Raw genomic sequence first — 19905 nt, forward strand, 5'->3', positions numbered from 1 at the left:
AAATGCTTATTCTCTTCCTTGCTTTGCTCTCAATTGTAACGTCTTTTGGAAACAGGGAATTGAACAATATTTATTATGGGTAAAGCTGGTTTGGAATAGAACTTTCATGTGACAAAATGGAAAGGAAAATACTCATCTGGACTAGGTAACAGCTCATCAGCTCCAGCCATTGTTTTTGTTTTATTTATTTATTTGACATCGTTACAGAGAGGGAGAGACAGAGAAAGAAAGAGTTCTTTTATCCTGTGATCCACTCCCCAAATGACTGCAATGCCCAGGGCTGGGCCAGGCTGAAGCCAGGAGCCAGGAACTTCATCTGGGTCTCCCACATGGGTGCAGAGGCCCAAGCACTTGGGTCGTCCTCCTGTGCTTTCTCAGGCTCATTAGCAGCAAGCTGGATCAAAAATGGAACAGCCAGGACTCAAACCGGCACCCATTAGGGGTGCTGGCATCCAGTGGACAGCTTTACCCACCATGCCACAATGCTAGCCCCTGCTGTAGGAATTCAGTGATGATGCCTAAGTCTGTGTTCTCTCCCATTGGATACCCCTAAATGCAAATTTTTGTATCTTTTTTTCTAAGGTCCTTCTTGCTGATATCCTCTCACTTGTTAGTGCAGTGGATTGTTGAAGACTGCCAAGAAAAGTGGTTTTCCAGTTGTCCCAAGCTTTGATGCCTGTGCATTCTGGGGAGCAACCTCCCCCTTCATATTTTATCTTGTCTTGTGGTTTAAACTTAGCTCTAACAGCTAAAGCTTTTCCCAGTTGAAAATGAATCCAGAATTTTAGGATTTAGGGATCTGCAGCCTAAGCAGCTGTGGATGCCATCTCAATAATTGACATGACCAGGAATCCAAGCCCCAGCAAGTAACCAAACTCGCAGCAAGGGGCATCCCCAGCATTCAGATGTGTGGTCTCTCTCTCTCTTTTTTAAAGATTTATTTATTTGAAAGTCAGAGTTACACAGAGAGAGGAGAGGCAGAGAGAGAGAGAGGTCTTCCATCTGATGGTTCACTCCCCAGATGGCCCCAACCAGCCAGAGCTGCGCCGATCCAATGCCAGGAGCCAGGAGCTTCTTCTGGGTCTCCCACATGGGTGCAGGTCCCCAAGCACTTGGGCCATCTTCTACTGCTATCCCAGGCCATAGCAGAGAGCTGGATAAGAAGTGGAGCAGCCGGGTCTCCAACTGGTGCCCATATGGGATGCTAGTGCTTCAGGCCAGGGTGTTAACCCATTGCACCACAGCGCTGACCCCAGGTGTGTGGTCTGTTAATACCAACTCCTGCTCAAAGGAATGAGACATGACATTCCTTGAGACATGGCTAATGCTCAACCTGAGGCCTGAAATATAGGAACCCAGACCTTCCCAGAAAAGCAAGGGAATTATCAGAACCTTCTTGGTTCTGTGAAAGGATTCAGGAGCCAGGTTGACTAGGCTCCACCTGACAAAGATGGGTTGAGTTGAGCATCAGTGCATTGACACACATGAAGTATGTTTACATCTGTGAGTTTATAGTGACACTATAAAGAGAAAAACCCAGTTTCTAATTTCTTGATCCCTTCTCTGATAATTATTAGGGAGATTCAGAGTCAGAATTTAAAGGAGGGGCTGACACTGTGGTGTAGCAGGTAAAGCTACCGCCTTCAGTGCCAGCATCCCATATGGGCGCCAGTTCTAGTCCCGGCTGCTCCACTTCCGATAAGCTCTGTGCTGTGGCCTGGGAAAGCAGTAGAAGATGGCCTAATTCTAGGGTCCCTGCCCCCGTGGGAAACCCTAAAGAGGCTCCTGGCTTCAGATCTGTGCAGCTTCAGCCATTGAGGCCATCTGAAGAGTGGACCAGCAGATGAAAGACCTTTCTCTCTCTGCCTCTGCCTCTGTAGCTCTGCCTTTCAAATAAATCTTAAAAAAAAAAAAAATTGAAAGGAGCTGCCAGGACGTAGGCATGGTGTGGAAGGCAGTGTGTTCTAGTCAGTAACTGTGCTCTGCCAGTGGCTCGTTAGACAGCTGCCAGGAGCCCTTTCCCTGTCCTGCGTGGCTGCATGTGTGTCTGGGGGTGGGAGATGGGGAGGTCTTTACTGACAGGAAGCTGTATCACCTGTGCCTCTTCTCACTGTGCTAGAAGGTTTCACATATGATAGGAGATTTAATTTGTGTTGCTTCTAAATTTTAAAATTACACAGTAATACATGTGTGTTGATAAAACTGAAATATGAAAGAAGATGAAATATGCCCCATTGCCCATCCTTAGATGAAAACATAGAGGCTCCAGTTTTGTTGTCTTTCTTTCTTTTAAATTTACTTATTTATTTGAAAGGCATAGTGGCAGAGAGAGGGAGAGAGAAAGAGATCTTCTATCTGCTGGTTCACACCCCAGATGGCTGCAGTGGCCAGCGCTGGGCCAGACTGAAAAGCCAGGAGCCAGGAACTCCATTGTAGTCTCCCACGTGGGTGGCAGGGGCCCAAGTGCTTGGGCTATCCTCCACGGCTCTCCCAGGCACTGTAACAGGAAGTTGGATCTGAAACAGAGCAGCCAGAACTCAAACCGGCCCTCTGATATGGGCAACTGCACCACAGTGCTGGCCCCTCGGATTATTTTTTTCAATGTCACTGCTAGTTAACTGTTGATCAGAGGCTTGGCCCAAGATACTGACTCCAAGATACCCCTCTCTGAGATTGCTTGTCATTCCTTTTGTCTAGATAATCATGACGTCATTTCCTTGAAGTTGTTTGAACTGACAGTGGAGAGAACCCCAGAAGAGGAGAAGCTGCATCGAGATGTGTTCTTGCCCTCCGTGGACAACATGAAGCTGCCTGAGAGTGAGCACAGGGCATTCTGGGAAATGGCCCATGGGCAGGGAGGAGGTTGCGGTGATGTGTGAGGACTCACAGCTTGCAGGGCGCTGTCCTTGCACTGCACCTGCTTTTCCACTTGTCCTCATGTTACGCAGGCGCAGCAGGGGAAAAGGGAGCGTGTGAGCTCTGGCCCCCCAGAAGTGGGCGTCAGAGTCGGGACTGGCCGGCTTGTAGGTTGCTGCTGCACTGGAGGGCCCCCCATTTCTGACCTGCTTCTCTCTTGCTTCCTCAGTGACAGCCCCGCTGCCGCCCCTGAGTGGCCTGGCCCTCTTCCTCATCGTCTTCTTCTCTCTGGTGTTCTCCGTGTTTGCCATTGTCATTGGTATCATACTGTACAACAAATGGCAGGAACAGAGCCGAAAGCGCTTCTACTGAGCCCTCCTGCCACCGTCACGTCTGTGATTATCCCCGTGAGGTGTGGGGAGAGCAGGCGCTGGCCTGGGCACGCAGCCTTGCAGGTCTTCCCCGGTCTCCAGCAGCGCTCAGGGCTATGTTCCGTCACTGGAGCTTCGGATGCAGGGATCCCGCGGCCCAGGGGTCACCCACTGAGACATCTGACTCTGGTCCAGGAAGCCACCCACCCCAGGGCAGTGCTGCTGTGATGTGCCTTTCCCTGCCGTCCCTCCACCTGGGGGAGAGGAGGCGTGGAGAGAACGTATGCTGTTCTGATGCGAAAACCACAGAACAGAATCTGATAGCCCGGGCCACCTTGGATTCCTAGGGCCTCTCTGCTTCACTTTTCAATCCATAAACAATAGAAAACTGGTAACTCGCATACCTTGTAAACATCCAGGCGTTGGTTTGCGTTTTGCCCGAGCTGTATCCACCTGAGGATCTGGACGGGAGCTTCTTCCCTGCCTCACCGTCCTCTCCTGCCGTTCATCATCCTCTCTGTGTGCAGCCTGAGCTGGGACAGACATTTGGATACCTCTCTGCTGGGGCCTGGGCTGCAGCGCAAACTGAGCCTTATTAGGGGCCCTGGGGATTTCTGCTTGGCTCACGGCTCCAGCTTCTGCTCTGTAGCAGGGGCTTAGGTCTGATGGCGTGTCTGCAACCTTTCTATTCAGATCTTCAGGTCTTCGGTCAAGGTTGGCTGGAATTCAGTGTGTGCATATCAATAAACTTGGAGGACTTTATGGATGCCATGAGATTAACTGTGAAACTGACCAGCTCCACATTTGACACTGAACGCAGCGTCAGTCATGTGGTCTGACCACGTGGAGATGTTTCAGGACGCCCTGGAGCCTGCCTAGCTGCATGCTGTGTGTTGATCATGATTTTCGGAATCCCGTTTGAGTGCTGAAGTGTAAGGAAGCTTTCTTCCTATCACCTGGGCTTGGACACTTCCCAAAGAGGAAACCTGGCTGCTTTTTTCTTGATGGAGAAGAAACCGCTGCTGTTGTCCTGTTGCAAGTCTGGGAGCAATAGATCCTCATCATCTGTGCCTGGAAGAGCTCGTGGTCATGGAACAACAAGCCCGAGTCCTCTGCGTGTCAGTCCTTACTCTACTGCCTTATCTGACAAGGGGTCACATGCTGCTCACGTGTCTGCCCTGTGATCAAATTGGTTATAGGCCAGAGTCTTCCTGGAGGGCCTGGAACTCTGAGCTCTCCTGTGGACCTCTGTAGCCCAATGGAAATTCTTAAAATGGCTGATGGAACCGAACATGAGCTTCTGAGTGAGTGTCCTTTCTTCTGGGGGGTGAGGTCAGGGACAGGCGCAGGCCCGTCTCCTGAGCCTCAAGCCCATCAACTCCTGCTGGGCCTTCTGGTTGGGAAAGCCCTCCACTCAGCCCGGAAGGGTGGGGGGAGCGTGGCTGCACACAGGGCTCTGGTCTCCTGTTTCCTAGGTGCTCAATCGAGCGGCACAGGCTGTCCTGCTGTCCCGCAGGTGGGACGGAGGTGGGGTGGAGAAAGAAGGCCTCCTCCTAATGACATCCTCACCATGACAGTGGCTCCAGGTGCCAGAGGACAAACTGGGCTCTACAGCTTGGCCTAGGACCAAGGAGACTGGTAGAAGAGATAGGTGTTTTGTGTATTTTGAGTTCAAGGGGAGATGGATTGGATCTTTGTGATGCGAGGACCTTTAAGGGCTCCTGAGATGGCCAAGGAAGGGGAGCAGGAAGAGAGGGTCTCATCCACCATAGGCGTGGGTTAAGAGGGATTGAACTTGGGGGTGCTTATATGATTCTAGCTCAAGAGCACATGAGGCCTTTTTTTTTTTTTTTTTTGACAGGCAGAGTTAGTGAGAAAGAGAGACAGAAAGGTCTTCCTTCTGCTGGGCCATCCCCCCAAATGGCCGCCACAGCCGGTGCACTGCACCAATCCAAAGCCAGGAGCCAGGTGCTTCCTCCTGGTCTCCCATGCGGGTGCAGGGGCCCAAGCACTTGGGCCATCCTCCACTGCCTTCCCGGGCCACAGCAGAGAACTGGACTGGAAGAAGAGCAGCCGGGACAGAACCGGTGCCCCAACCGGGACTAGAACCTGGAGTACCAGCGCCACAGGTGGAGGATTAGCCTAGTGAGCCACGGCACGGGTCTTTTTTTTTTTTTTAAAAAAAAGGTATATTTATTTGAAAGGCAGAGAGACCTTCCATCTGCTGGTTCACTCCCCAGGTGTCCACAATTGCCAGTTCTGGGCCAGGCTGACACCAGGAACCAGAAACTTCATCTGAGTCTCCCACTTGAGTGCAGGGGCTCAAGCATTTGGGCCATCTCCTGCTGTTTTCCCAGGTGCATTAGCAGGGAGCCGGTTCAGAAGCAGAGCAGCCGGAACTCCAAGTGGCACTCTGATACAGGTTGCTGGTAGCAATGGCTTTACCCTCTGCACCACAGCACTGGCCCACACACGAGGAGTTTTTTGTTTTGTTTTGTTTTAGATTTATCATTTCAAAGACAAAGGTACACAGAGAGATCTTCCATCTACTGGTTCACTCCCCAGATGGCCACAATGGCCAGGACTGGGTCAGGCTGAAGCCAGGAGTTAGATCCGTGTCGCCCACATGGGTGCAGGGGCCCAGGCACTTGGGCCATCTTGCACTGCTTTTTTCTAGGCCAATAGCTGGGAGCTGGATCAGAAGTGGAGCAACGGGGAAACAAACCGGCACCCATATGGGAAGCCGGCATCCTACAGTGCCAGCCCCACATGAAGCATTTTAAAGAGGGAGGGGAAGAATGGAACCACCGCTCAGCCCGACCTAGCATTACATGTCCTGCCACAGTTCCTGCATTTTGTTCCAGAAAAAGGTTCTCTTGTGAATGGGGGTGAACAGTGTTCTGGGAGCTGTACTTCTGGGTCTGTGCTGGAGGGAGGAGGTGCCCGGGCGGCCGTGTGGCTCTTCCGTGCACACAGTGGATGGATTCCGTGCACCCCCATGAGCCCCTGTGGACCAGAGGAAGTGTGTAAAGTGAGACCATTCCCCATCCCCGAGTCTGGTCTGGAGGGCTGGCGCTTTCAGCCTTTCCTGTCGTCTTCACCCCCAAATTACAAGATGGCGTCTGTCAGGAAGCTTGTTTATTTCAGTGGAAAATTACAGCCCTGCTCGTGGGGCAGCGGTTCCTGAGCACAGTAGCCAGAATACCCCTAGCCTCTTCGAGTGCCCTGGGAGACAGAAACAGGGAGTGGGTAGGAAGTCTGGGGGTGGGCCGATAGTGAGCAGGAGGAAAGGCAGATAAATCAGTGAATTAGTCTCCTGTGTCTGGGAGCTCTGGGAAAATGTCATCCATCTGATTCTTGGGTTCCTGGACGAGTTGCCACTCCTGGTCTGTTGTATCCACTAGGACTGGTTTCTCAGTGATGAGGAGGGTGGAGCTGGCATTGCTGGTGTTTGGTGAACTGATGACATTGACTATTTTAATGGGAGGATACAGCCGCATTTCAGGTTTGATCCAGTTCATGGCTAAATAGTTCTAGAAAGGACAATCGAGTTGGCCTGCGGTAGCAGCCGGGAGGGGCTGTCCTCGGCCAGCCCGAGAACCAGCGCCTTTGTCCCTGTACCCTTGGTTGCCACTCACCGGAGCCGAGTAGATAAAGTGGAACAGCAAGAGCACCATGACCAATATGACTGACAAGGCTATGATTTTGTAGCGGTAACGTTTCCAGAAAACAATGCAGAAGTTTTGAATAGGTGATCGCAACCACGAGAAAGTGGCATCGGGACGTCTGTGCGTGAGCAGAGGAGGTATCGGGGGGAAGGGAGGGCAGAACTCGCAAAGGCGAGCTTTGCTTTTTCAAAAGGCAGCGTGGTGTCCCCCCGGCCCCCGCCCTAGTCTGCCCCCTCCAGGTGGCAGCAGCAGCAGTGAGTGGCGTGGTGGGAAGCAGTTACCCTGCTCTGCTTGTAGGCCCGCAGGCCACCACCCCATGCAAACAGCAGGGGCCTTACAGGGGAGGGTGGAGTGTAGGGTACTGGTTGGGCTCTGACTGGCCTCGCCCCGCCGGCTTGATTAAGGCTTCCTTCTGTGACAGGATCTCCAGAGTCATCTTCACTTTGCCCTGGGAACATCACCGGTGGAGGGAGGCGAGGGAGGATTAGGACTTCTTCCCGGGATCCAGAGGGGAAAGGGGTGTCGCTAAGGTTCCCAGCGGTCTGTTAGAGCCAGGTTACATGGCACAGCAGTCCTATGCCACAGACACCTTCCCCAGCTCTTACCGACTGGTGCCACTTGTCTCCATCGAGGACCTGGAAAGGCCACCAGCCCGTGACAATCTTCTTCTTGAAGAGGGAGAAGCGCTTGTGCTGAAGGAACTGGGGCCACTTGGGGTCCGGGTCCATCATCCTGAGGGAGCACTGCTTGGCGCTCGGGGCTGGGAAGGGCATGTCGGACAGATCCAGCTCCAGGACCCCTGCGCCGGGAGAAACAGCATCAACAAGGAGCCCCCCGTCCCGGGGCCACGGTCCCTGGGCCTGGACCTCACCTAGGAAGTCGTCACTGGTGAACGTATCATTGTCCCAGACCTGGATGATGAGCCGGGCTGGCAACTTCATTGACGTGGGGTCCAGGCTCCATATGTAATCCTGGGTGGTGGCAGGACAGCGTGTTACTGGCCTCTTTGAGGTCTCTGGTGGACCCTAAGTAGCCCACTACCCTGCAGTGTAGACTGTCCAGGAAGAGGGTTTCCACCTGAGGGCCGGGTCCTAGTGTCCTGTTCAGCTGGCAGGTCCCTGAGGCAGGGCGCCCGGGAAGGGCCCGTTACCTTCTCGCTCTGGACGCACATACACTCTGCAGCCAGGTAGTCCATGGTGAAGATGAACCGCCAGTTGAAGTTGCCCTCACCGGTTATGGAGTGGTAGTGGATATCCGTCTTCTGCATGTCCTTCTCCATCCCGAACAGCCACCTGTGGCCACAGTCCTTTCAGCCGTGGCTCCCGTGTGTGGTCCCCATTCCCACCAGGCACAGGTCGGTGGTGGAGAGGTGGCCCCAGCAGGACCCCAGGGGCTGGCCCGCCTCACCCTTTGACGTAGATGTCACTCATCTTCTCTCTGGTCAGTGACTCGTCCACCAGGTCCACGCTGGCGGTCTTCCAGATGATGCACCGCAGCTCGTACCTGCGGCCGCCGCGTGCTGAGGCTCTGCCGAGGACTGGCGCCCCAGCTGCAGCCTCGGGAAGGGGACACGGGCGGGGGCTGCCCTCGGGGCTCTGGCTGAACTCAGGGGCTTCAGGGGAGGGAAGCTGCCCGAGGAGCCTCCTCTAGTCCCAGCAGAGAAAGAATTACTGCAGCTCAGCACTGAGCCCAGAGGCGTCCTGTGGGACGCAGGGATGGGACAATGGCTGCCACTCACCATTTAGGCTTTCTGGGGCTGATGTCGACTTGGGGGCCTGGAGGCCCCAGCTTCTTGGGGAAGATGTCCACCCACAGTTGCACCTTTCCCTAGGGCCAGGACGGGTTAGGTGGTTGGATGTTGCCAGCCTCTGTTCTCAGCAGGCTGGCCCCGGGGGACCCTGGCCCAGGTTCTGAGGTCTCCTGAGGGTGTGTTCCTGACACTGGGGGGCGGGGATGACCACCCACCAGCTGCCTTCTTTTCCCCTGTTTGTGGCTGGGAGAACAGAGCAGTGAGGTTGGGTATGACTGGGCCGTTACTTATGGAGCAGCTTGCAGCCCTGAGTGAGAGGGGACTGCACGATTTCTAGGAGATTTCGTTGCGTGAGCACAACCTGAGGAGAGGAGGTCAGTGCAGAGGTCTGAGAAGGAAGAGAAGATGTACATGGTGCACCAGGGGCAGGCTACCGACGCTGAAAAGAATCACGTCCTGTCTTCCAAACAACCAGAGCTAGTTTTAAGTTCTGCTCTTTGGAAACTGTGCTTAAGAAAAGTGATTTCATGAGAAGGATTTTTAAAAGCCACTCAACATGGGGCCACCGCCGTGGCATATCGGGTTAAGCTGCCGCCTGCAGTGCCGGCATCCCATACGAGCACCAGTTCGAGTCCCGGTTGCTCTACTTCCGATCCAGCTCTCTGCTGTGGCCTGGGAAAGCAGTAGAAGATGGCCCAAGTGCTTGGGCCCCTACATCCGCGTGGGAGACCGGGAAGAAGCACTTGGCTCCTGGCTTCAGATCGGCACAGCTCTGGCCGTTGTGGCCATCTGAGGAGTGAACCAGTGGATGGGAGACCACCCCGCCCCTGCACGCCTCTCTGTAACTCTGCCTTTCAAATAAATAAATAAAGCTTAAAACAAAACAAAACAAAAAAAAACCGCTCAACAGAGATGAGAGGAATGAGCAGAGCCATTCTGGGGGCTGGAGGATAGGTGGTAATTAGACTGCCCTTGGGGATTTTCACTCCTGCGTTTGGGATTCCTCGCCCTGGAGAAGACAGCCTGCAATGAAGGGCCAGTGCCAGGGCTGTAATGTCTGCACTGACCCCGAGGGGCCACCTCCCACCCCTTGGGAGAGACCAAGGCGATGGACGCGGTGCTGGGTAGGGCTCCTTAGCACCTCCCGCGTGGCCAGGTGGCCTCCATTTCTTGTCAATGGGTTTTCCAGCTCTGAAATTTGCTAAGTGACATCAGTGGAACTTCGTGCTTATTGACGTGCAAAACATGCCCATCTTCTGTGCATGTGTGTACCTGAATGCTTGGCCCACCCCCCTCAACCTGGGCCATGTCCTGGGTGGTGGGGTACCCCAGCTCCTGGTCCAGCCCCTCCTACCAGAGCTGAGAGTGGCCGTTTCAGTCTCAAACCTGGTCAATGCCCGGCTGGCTCTCATTGTACAGTGTGCGGGTCTCTACGTGCTCAGGGACCAGCCCCTGGGTGTGCAGGATGTACAGTGCCAAGCGTTCTTTCTTGGGCCCCAAACCAGGCACGTGAAGGGGCTTGGGCTCTGTATGGGGGAGGGAAGAAAGGAGAGGGTCCTAGGTCATGAGCCGCCCTCCCCAGGCCTGGGGGGTGGACTCGGTGCCTTCTATGGGAGGAGATGGGAGAGGATGGGCTGCCCTCGGGCTCAGGAGAGCTCTTTCTGGTCCTGCCCACCCTGTGTCTGAGCTTCTCACCAAAGCTTTCCAGCTTGAATTTTTCCCCGTTGTATAAGACAGAGTCTTCCTCAGGGCTGTACAAAGGCGGAGGCAGCCCTTTCTGCTTGGCACGGCGCTCCAGGAGGTAGCTGGGGGGCATCTGATCCCGCCAACGGAAGGGCCCTGTCCTGGGGGGATGTGTGAAAGGCAGGCCCTGGGTCCCAGCCTCCCCCATGGGAGCTGTGGGCTCACCCCACCCCTCCCCCACACGCTTGTCCTGCCCTGGCCCCCACTCACTGGCAGTAGGATTTGGAGAGCCCACAGCGAGCTTCAAAGCCAGACAGGAGTCGGTTCTCCAGGTCGATGACTGTGGTTCCGATCTCATCATCGGCTGAAACGAGGTCAAAGTCATACAGCTGGATCTCCAGGTCCTTCTCCAGGGGAATGTTGCAGGTGAGCTCAAACATCCTGGAGGTGAAAGCGTGGGCCATGTGGTCTCCATGCCGCCCTCGCCACTGTCTGCCCCCTTGTTCATTCGTGGTGAGTAAGAACAGAGCACGGGATGGGCTGCTTCCTGCCAACAGCCGTCCCCTGCTTGTAGCTGAACTTGAGAGGGTGGAACTGGACCACCTTTCGGTGCATCTCCCGCCTGTTGGGCACCAAGTGTATCTAAGGCGCCAGGCTAGGAATTTGCAGGCTGCAAAGCAGAGCAGGGGCCCCGTGTGCTGGAGCTGACGCCCAGCGAGGTGTGCACAGGCGGAGGGGACTAGCGAGTCAGAGCAACTCACGTGCCGAAGATGGGATCCAGAGTGTTGGGCCGGTAAGAGTCCCGGCTGCCAAGCTTTGTCTCCCCCAGCTTCACCATCACGTAAGGGTCACACTGCGGATCAGATGGGACGGGGAGTTGGCCCAGCCTGGCCAGGGACGGGGCACCATGGGGGCAGAAATGAGCCCTCGGCACCACATGGAGTGCGGGGGCAGCCAGCATTTGGGTGTGAGCAGACTGAGGGAACTCTGGGAAGGCTGGGGTTCGGGGCAGGGGGTGGGGGCGGCACCGGAGCTGGGCCAGGCTGCTCTTTACCAGGCCGTTGTAGTCCTGGGGCTGCAGGTTGATGCCTCGCACCACATACACCCGCACCAAGCACTGCTGAGGGAAGTCCTCTCTACTGGGCCACACCAAGAACTGGCGCGGGGGCTTGGGGGCCTCTGGATTCTCAGGAAAGGGGTAGATGCGGAAAAGGCCCTGTGGGACGAGGGGGCGTTAGGGACCCAGCCTAGCAGCGTAAAGCCCTCCGGGATGTGCTGCTGGCCAGAATTCCAGAGAGAGGGAGCTGGGCAGAGGATGCCGGGGACAGAACTGGGGGGACAGGAGTGGCAGGTGCAGCACAGGTGTCCCGCAGGGACCGCCGAGTTTATGAGGGGTGCTGGGGAAAGGGACCCAAACCCAGATTGGTTTAGGTGACTTCGCGGTTTCTGCTGATGGGAACTCACTCTGCCCCAACCGTTCCTTCAGGTTTAAACTTGTTCTCTAAGGCTCCGCAGCCTTGGGAGACAGGGGAGGCCAGAGCTGGGAACAAGAGGGCCCTCCCTCTTCCTGGGGAAGGGGGGTCTCTCTGGTCCCCGTGTAGACTAATCTCTGCTCCTCCACTCCCAAAGCTTCCTCCGGTCTTCCCAACCAGATCCTTACAATGAGCACGTCAAGCCAGGGCTTTATATTAGGGTCTTCCGGGGGCTGAAGGGGCACAGGGAGACGGGCAGCTGAGCTGGGGTAGCCGGACACACACCTTGAACTCCCCTACCACAGGGCTATCCACTTTGGGCTGCTCCTGGTAGAGTTTAAAGGTCTGGCAGAAGTCCTGGAGGCCTTGGAAGGCTGGCACGGCCTCCAGCTCACAATCATACACCTGTGCAGGGGGGAGGGGTCCCGGCTGGTGGGGAGACCGTTCCTGGAATCAAGAGAGGCTTTCTCCAAAGCATCTGCCCGGCCGGCCCGGCAGGCAGCACCGCCTGCTGCAGACTAGGTGGGTAGTGCATTGTCTCCCGGGAGACGATGTAGAAGTCGCGCCCTCCCCCCTAACTTGGCCTTCCTGGAGGAATCAAGGCTGGCTTGGCCGGCTGTCCCAGCAGGAGGTTGAATCCCATCCCTCCCAGCATCCTCCCCTCCTGGGGGCCTCCAAACCTTTATGGTGAAGTAATCTTTGTACTTGTACTTCAGGGACTTGTCATCCGCCGTGGCCCAGAAGAGCTTGCTCCACCAATCCACCTCGTGCTCAAATTCATCCTGGCAGGGGAGAGGGGGAATGCTGGCCCCACCCCTACCCCAGGCAGAAGCCCCCCCCCCCTAAACTGACAGGTGGTTCCTTGTCCCTGGGATTGAGCCTACTTCACCTCGGCTTTGCTGGACTTGTACCAGAACTTTCTGTAGAGGTGCTCTAGGATCTGAAAAGTAGAAGGTGAGCAAGGTGTGCCCAGGCAGCTGGGGCTCCTCACACATCACTGGCCCAGACCTGGAGAGGAGGGGAGTCAAGGCTGGGGCTCACCTCCCTCCTGCCCTTCACGAGGGCCTTTTAATATAGGGCTCTTAGAATAGGATTGGGGGTGGGGCCCACACTGTAGTGGGCTAAGCCTCCGCCTCTAGTCCCGGCTGCTCCTCTTCCGATCCAGCTGTCTGCTATGGCCTGGGAAAGCAGCGGAAAATGGCCCGAGTCCTTGGGTCCCTACACCCGTGTGGGAGACCCAGAAGAAGCTCTTGGCTCCTGGCTTTGGATCGGCTCAGCTTCAGCTGTTGCAGCTATTTGGGGGGTGAACCAGCGGATGGAAGACTTCTCTCTCTGTTTCTCTCCTCTCTCTCTGTGACTCTACTTCTCAAATAAATGAATAAATAAAATCTTAAAAAAAAACACACACACACACACAGGATCAGGGCAAAAAGGAAAAAGTGTGGTTTTCAGTCTTCAGACTGGACTCAAAGGGGCTCGGAAATGCAGACCCTCGAGCCCCGCCCTGACCTGCTGCGTGGTTGTTGATGTTGTTGGGAGCACTCCTGTGGGGGGCCAGGCTGAGACACACTGTGGGGGGCTGGGCTGAGACATACTGCTTCAGTGTCCCTGCTACAGTTAGGTAGGGCTCTGCCCATGGATGCCACAGGTACCAGGCAAGGGTGAAGGAGAAGGCAGGGCCCCAGGCTGAACTCACCTCCTGGTGGTACTTCCTCTCGGCCAGCGCTGCGTGGAGAGAGTGCCATGGGAGTCTTGGGAGGAGGCAGAGGAGGAGGGACGCCAACCCCAAGGGGAGGCAGGGCTGTGCCCCACACCCGGCAGGGACTTATCGCAGAGGCCTGGGGAAGGGCGAGGAGCCAGGGCCGTACTTGGCAGCTGCGGGGGGACGTAGTCCTGAGCCCAGGGGTCACAGAAATAAGGCTGGAGGAAGTCGATGTTGGCCTGGCCCACCACGGTCTGCTGGCCATAGTCCTGATTGTCCACCACCTTCACCGTGAGGGGCAACGCGAAGGCTTCCTCTGTGGGCATGAGCTGCGGCCCAGCGAGGGGCAGGGAGCGTGAGCCCCAGCCCTAACCACAGGGACGGCCCCTCCCTCCACCCTGGCGCCTGGCCTCTTACCACCATGAGAAAGAGGATGGGCTCGGGGAAGTTGGGGTTGGTCTGGAAGTCTTGGATGGGCTCTGTTTTTAGGGACTCTTCCCCACACTCCACCAGGAGCTGGGGGTAGCGCACCTTCTTCATGCCCCGAAGGCCCCAGGCCAGGATCTGCCAGAACCGAGGAGCACAGGGCCACGGGAGGCAAGCGCCTCAGGAACGGGGTCCCGGCCCAGGCACGGGACACCGGCCAGGGGATCGCGGTACAGCCGGGAGCATGCAGGGCCAAACGATGAGGCCAAGCCCCCCCACCCCGGCTCGCTCACTCTGGGTTCATCAGGCCTGGAGGCTGTCCTGCCTTGTGAGAGGCGCCCTCTAGACTGGCCCGTCCTCGCCTGCTGCCTCGCCTGACCTCCCATCCATTCTCAGGTGGGAGTTCCTGGGGCTGGCTGCCTCTGAGGGCCCAGCCCTCCTCTCCGCGGGTCGGTGACTCAGTCACCCCATGGACGTGCAGCCTGCGGTTTCCCTCTCATCCGACCCACACTGGGCACCCCAGGAAACATCCAGGCCCTTATTCCTGAAGGCCTCCTTGGGAGCTTAGAACAGACACCGCTGGGACGTCTGGGGAGGCCTGCCGAGAGCCTGAGTGAGCGTCCTTTGCCAATTGCATGGCTTCCAACATGAAGCCTTTGGTGCTACACTCAGAAGAGAGGTGCAAAACATCCCGGTGTTCAGAGCCAGGCAGCACTGGGTCTAAATGCCACTGTCACTTAGTCCCTGTGTGGGATTTTTGTGTGTGTGTGTGTGTGTGTGTGTGTGTGTCTTGGAGCCTCTTACAGTCTGTGCCTTGGAGTTTCTCTCTCTCAAAAGCAGTCCCCACTGCACGTGGCAGCATGAGACTCAAATATGGTAAACGCTCCTCGGTCCTTGGTCTACCGCCCCCTGCGGGGATTTGCAGTGAGACCATGACAATGCCAGAGCCCCTGTCCACTTCTCCCTGGCCTCCCCCATCTCCCAGAGAGCATCTTCTTGGGCCAGGGGGTCAGGAAGGCCTGGAAGAGCTCCAGGACGCTGCAGGCTGTTCTGGATGGTGCTTGGGCCCCACCGAGCCTCTCACCACCCGCACCTCGATGGCCATCTTCCTCTGCGTGGGCTGGATGCTCCTGGGCAGTGTGTAGACCCCGTTCTTCCAGGGGACACTTAGGATCGGCAGCTGCTTCTCTCTCAGCTTCTGGAGGGGAGGAGGGGGGGGGGCGAGCAGGGAGCATGAGGCCCCCGTCCCCAACTGAAGCAGGTTCCTCAGAGGGCTCAGCTGGGCTAGAGCTGGCTGGGGGAGGGGCTGGGTAGGTGGCATCACTGAGCCAGGGTCTGGTTTCTGGTCCCCAGGTCTTTCCTGAGGGACACCTGGGGCGGGGGTGACCAGGGAGTGGGCACCGAGCACTCCCCTCCCCAGCCAGGCCCTGTTACCCAGTACCTCCGTCTCCAGGATCAGCTCGCAGGATGCCAAGATCTCACCCTCTTCCTCCCCCAAGTCTTTCACAAGTGGGTGCCACCTCAGAGGGGGCAGGATCCGGTCTTGGAGATCCAGCCAGACCACCGGGGGCCATATGCTCCGTCCCCACAAGGTCTCCTTGCCCTGGGGGAGAAGGGGACACATTCACACAGCATGGCGGCCAAGCCAGCAGGGGGCCAGCTCCTTGCCCACACTTCTGCCCAGCACAGGGCAGCACCCAACATTCTATTTGCACAGTGCCCTCTGCACGCCTGGCCTCCCTCTAACGTGCCAGCCCCGCAGCGGCAAGGCCAGGAGGGTCCTTGGCCACCTTACCTGGGAGTCGCGTTGCCACAGTTCCAGCACCAGGAGCGGTGGGCTCTCTTTGGTGTCCTGGGGGTTCTCGTACAGGAGCAGATGCTGGAAGATGAGTGTCTGGGCCCAGATCGGGGCTGCGGAGCTGCCTGCGGCTTGGGTGCGCTGGCTGTGGTTTAAGAAGATCACCCGAATGAAGGGCCCTGGGGAGGGGCGGGGCAGGGACTTGCGTCTTGGAGCTGTCAAGCGAGGCTCCTGTGGTAGCAGCTGTGGTAGCTGCTGGGCCAGGGGCCCCCGAGGCCCAGGCCAGGCCCCACGGCCAAGTCCTCACAGACGCCGTGGAGTTCCGTCTGTGCACACTTCATTCACACCTACCACCCTGAGACACGGGCTTCACCCAGACGGATGCCAGAGCCCCTCTGGACGAGCTGTGGGGAGGAGGGTCTGGGCTGCTGCCCCTCCACAGCGGCAGTGAGTGGGCGGGCCTCTTGCTGTGGGTGGCAATGACCAAGGGACACAGTCCCAGGAGACATCCTTGGAGCTCCCACACCCACTACGCTGGCTCCTACAAGCAGTGCCAGGCTGGGGCACGCGAGTCCCCCCACCTGAAGGCTTCATGGGTCTTCCCCATGGGCCCCTCCCCTCCCTTCCTCTTGTGTCCAACCACCGGTGACACGTGGCTCCCAAGCACGTCTTGTCTTCTTGTCTCATCGGTACTCTACCCTTCAGGGCTCTGTGCAGCGGTCACCTAAGCCCGCTCAGTGCCCCTTTCTAACTCCACAGCACCAGGATCTTTGATTTTGTATGTTTTCCCCAAGCCTGGGCCATAAGCTGCTTTAGAGAGGGGTCCGTGTCTTTGTCACAGCCCCCCATTTCCTTGCCACATGCACTGCCCTGCTGGGTAGCCACGTTGCCAGGCCCCAGGGTGGGGGATGGAGGACAAGGGCCAATCCTACCTTGGAATGTCAGGATCTGGTTGGACAGCAGGTTCCGGGCCTGGTAGATGTAGCAGAGGAGCTGGTAGTAGTGGGGCTCTGAGTAGAGAGGGGCCCCAGCTGTCGTGTGTCCCCGGGATCCCTGCACTCCTGCCCACTCCCTCAGGGCCACCCGTGCGGACTCCCAGCTCAGCGCTCACTGTTGATCAGGCAGTAGATGAAGGGCATGTTGGCAGGCGGGGATTCCTCGGGGCGGTCCCTCCAGGAGTTTCTGAACTGACCCCACACCCCTGGCTTTTCCTCTTCCTTCTTGTAATTTAACTTCAGATCCCTCACCTGCACCCAGAAAGGCCCCCACTGACGCTCTTGTGCCCGGGACCCCCTCTGCCTTCACAGGCGCCACCCTCCCAAGCGTGAGGGGTAGGCCCAGTCCTCCCCCTGCCCACACTCCTGGGGCCACGCCCTGGCTTCTGGGGGTGGGGCTGGAGGCCGGCATCCCCTCGTGTGCTGTCTGCTGAGCTTTTACCAAAGAGCCCTCCAGGAGGAAGATAGGCGCGATGCCTTTGTCGTGGTTGGGCACCAGCCTGCGGTGCCAGCAGCGGCGGCGGAACGTGCTGTGGGGCTGCGGGTCCAGGTGGAACTTGGAGCCAAAGGTGCCGTACTCCCAGCCCTCGTCCTCCTTGGCCAGGCCCTGCTGTGGGGAGGAAAGCAGGGCTGTGTTCCCACACAGGCTCCGAAGCAGCTCCTGCCCTGGGTTCCCCAGCCGGAAGCCCCGCACCTGCTGCAGGAAGGAGAGGGTCTCCTGCTCCTGGCTCGGCTTCTCCGGGTCCCGGAAGCGCAGACGCACCCAGCGCCTGCGCCGTCGCGAGTGGTAGGTCTTCTCCACCGAGCTCCAGACCCGGGGCATGCCCGAGGGCGGGATCCCCACTCCATACTCCCAGCCTGCAGGGTCGGACCATGGCCTCTGAGTCCCAGGGGCCTGCAGGCCAGGAGGCATGGGTAAGCCAGGAAGGTGGGTCCCAGAGGGGCGGTGCTTTCTCTCGGGGTAGGTGGACGTGATCACACTGGGTCACCACGATGGCCTGGGCCTGACTGCCCAGCACACAAACGAGGGATGGTGAGGCTTGGTGGTGCCCCACCACCCACACAGGACCACACAGCTCTGAGCAGAACTCGGGTCCTGAGCCCAAGCCTTCAGATTCCCAGCCCATTGCTCCTTCTCTGGGTGGATTCAGGCTCCAGGGCCAAATCCGCGTTCACGGGCATCGGTTAAGTCTTGCTCTGGGCCAGGCCTGCAGATGGACTTGGAGCACTAAGGCCCCCAGGAGGGTGGAGGCCCAGCTGTCTGGGGGCTGGGGGCCTGCAGGAACACGGGCCCATGCCACCTGCAGGCTTTACTGCTCCGTAGCAGTGGGAAGGTGGGGACCCCCCCGCCTGCCCAGAATTCCCCCGGCAGCTGTGGTCATGCTGAGGTCCCAGGCCCTCCTGCCCTCAGCCCTGAGGCAGAGGACTGACCCTCACTGTCCACCGCGTGGTTCAGTTCCACAGTCCAGTTCTTCTTAAAGTGCCAGCCTGGGGGGCACTTCACATTCTCCCGGGCCTCCACAGGCTGTCCATCCTGGGGGGACAGAGAGGGCAAGGCCAAGGGCCATGAGCGGGTTAGGGGCTTCCCTAACTCACTTCCCACACACTGGTTCATCTACCGCCTGTGGCCTTGGTGGTCTCCCACCCTGTGAGCACTTGCTACATCTGATGTCACCCAAGTAGTTACCTAATATGCCTTCATGACTTGCCCATTTGGACTGTAAAGTGCTCCCTCCTTGTTGAAAAGGCCAGCACTGTGCCATAGGGGTTAAGCTGCTGCCTGCAACACCGGCGTCCCAAATGGACGCCAGTTCAAGTCTCAAGCTGCTCCACTTCCCTATCCAGCTCCCTGCTAATGCGCCTGGGAAAGCAGCGGAGGACGGCCCAAGTGCTTCGACCCCTGCACCCATGTAGGAAACCCGGATGAAGCTCCTGGCTCCTGGCTTCAGCCTGGCTCAGCCCTGGTCATTGTGAACATTTGAGGAGTGATGGAAGATCTCTCTCTCTCTCTCTCTCTCTCTCTCTCTCTCTGTCTTTCCCTCTCTCTCTCTCTGTAACTCTGCCTTTCAAATGAATAAAATAAATCTGTGAAAAAAGAGAAAGGAGAGGCTAGCACGCGTTGGCTATGGGTTAGACCTGTACTTTCCAATGCAGTGGTCCCCAGCCACCTGGGCCTGCTTATGTTTAAGTTACTTAAAATGAAACACAAGTCAAAGTCCAGTTCCTCCTTGTCGCCAGCACCACGTCAGTGCTCAACACAGAGCGCGTCCATCATCACAGCCATTCCTATGGGACAGTGCGCCTCAGGGCCCAGACTCTCCTTCAGGCCAAGCACTGCCCTTGAATACAAAGGTATTGCTGCCTCCCACCGTGGTTTCTCTTCCTTTTTCACTTTTAAAAATTTATTTTATTTATTTGAAAGGTAGAGACAGACAGAAATCTCCCAACTGCTGGTTCACTCCCCAAATGCCTACAATGGCTGGGGTTAGGCCAGGCCACAGCCCGAGCCCAGAACTCAATGTGGGTCTACTGTATGGGTGTCAGGAACCCAACTCCTTGAGCCATCACCAGCTGCATCCCTGGGTGCGCATTGGCAGGAGTCAGGATTGGAACCCAGGCACTCTGGATCTGGGCATCCCAAGCAGCATCTTAACCACTGTGCTATTCCCCCCGCCCCTCTTTTTTTTTTTTTTTTTTTTTTGACAGGCAGAGTGGATAGAGAGAGAGAGAGAGACAGAGAGAAAGGTCTTCCTTTTGCCGTTGGTTCACCCTCCAATGGCCGCCACGGCTGGCGCGCTGCGGCCGGCGTACCGCACTGATCCGATGGCAGGAGCCAGGTGCTTCTCCTGGTCTCCCATGGGGTGCAGGGCCCAAGCACTCGGGCCATCCTCCACTGCACTCCCTGGCCACAGCAGAGAGCTGGCCTGGAAGAGGGGCAACCGGGACAGAATCCGGCACCCCGACTGGGACTAGAACCCGGTGTGCCGGCGCCACTAGGTGGAGGATTAGCCTATTGAGCCGTGGCGCCAGCCCCCCCACCCCCACCCCTCTTACTGTCCCATTTAAGGTATCTCTGGGCTGCATCTGGGACTCTCCAGTGCTAGGACTAGGTGCCTGCAGATGGACGCACTCCCCAGGGGTCCCACAGCATTAGGGGGGCAGGAGCAGGGCTCAGCTCATAGCT

The 19905-nt window shown here is 57.3% G+C and overlaps 2 protein-coding genes across 19 annotated transcripts in view; one reads left to right on the plus strand and one right to left on the minus strand.

Annotated features, from left to right (window-relative positions):
* LMAN2L (lectin, mannose binding 2 like) overlaps nt 1-4518 on the plus strand; it is a 30432-nt gene extending 25914 nt beyond the window's left edge. For all 8 annotated transcript variants that reach the window (XM_002710024.5, XM_002710023.5, XM_070068786.1 and 5 more), the window contains 2 exons: nt 2698-2817; nt 3086-4518. In XM_002710024.5, coding sequence (XP_002710070.1) covers nt 2698-2817; nt 3086-3228 — 263 coding nt within the window. In that variant the 3' untranslated portion in view covers nt 3229-4518. The remainder of the gene's footprint in view (nt 1-2697; nt 2818-3085) is intronic.
* A 1832-nt stretch (nt 4519-6350) lies between these two features.
* The window catches only part of FER1L5 (fer-1 like family member 5), a 59303-nt gene continuing 45748 nt past the window's right edge, over nt 6351-19905 (minus strand). For 2 of the 11 annotated variants that reach the window (XM_051835884.2, XM_051835917.2), the window contains exons 27-53: nt 18153-18255; nt 17416-17579; nt 17164-17331; nt 16838-16973; nt 16659-16736; nt 15724-15905; nt 15370-15531; nt 15022-15126; nt 13920-14066; nt 13669-13831; nt 13497-13525; nt 12690-12740; nt 12481-12582; nt 12086-12247; nt 11383-11544; nt 11090-11181; nt 10599-10769; nt 10341-10489; nt 10032-10171; nt 8634-8722; nt 8303-8398; nt 8046-8187; nt 7767-7866; nt 7501-7694; nt 7234-7343; nt 6866-7013; nt 6351-6760 (exon numbers count right to left, since the gene is read on the minus strand). In XM_051835884.2, coding sequence (XP_051691844.2) covers nt 6536-6760; nt 6866-7013; nt 7234-7343; nt 7501-7694; nt 7767-7866; nt 8046-8187; nt 8303-8398; nt 8634-8722; nt 10032-10171; nt 10341-10489; nt 10599-10769; nt 11090-11181; nt 11383-11544; nt 12086-12247; nt 12481-12582; nt 12690-12740; nt 13497-13525; nt 13669-13831; nt 13920-14066; nt 15022-15126; nt 15370-15531; nt 15724-15905; nt 16659-16736; nt 16838-16973; nt 17164-17331; nt 17416-17579; nt 18153-18255 — 3570 coding nt within the window. In that variant the 3' untranslated portion in view covers nt 6351-6535. Of the gene's footprint in view, nt 6761-6865; nt 7014-7233; nt 7389-7500; nt 7695-7766; nt 7867-7972; nt 8188-8302; nt 8399-8633; nt 8723-9999; nt 10172-10340; nt 10490-10598; nt 10770-11089; nt 11182-11382; nt 11545-12085; nt 12248-12480; nt 12583-12689; nt 12741-13496; nt 13526-13668; nt 13832-13919; nt 14067-15021; nt 15127-15369; nt 15532-15723; nt 15906-16658; nt 16737-16837; nt 16974-17163; nt 17332-17415; nt 17580-18152; nt 18256-19905 lie in introns of those variants that run through there. The other 9 variants (XM_051835890.2, XM_051835912.2, XM_051835902.2 and 6 more) reach the window with 9 other exon arrangements.

Source organism: Oryctolagus cuniculus, chromosome 2 (genome assembly GCF_964237555.1).
Source record: "Oryctolagus cuniculus chromosome 2, mOryCun1.1, whole genome shotgun sequence".
NCBI lineage: Eukaryota > Metazoa > Chordata > Mammalia > Lagomorpha > Leporidae > Oryctolagus > Oryctolagus cuniculus.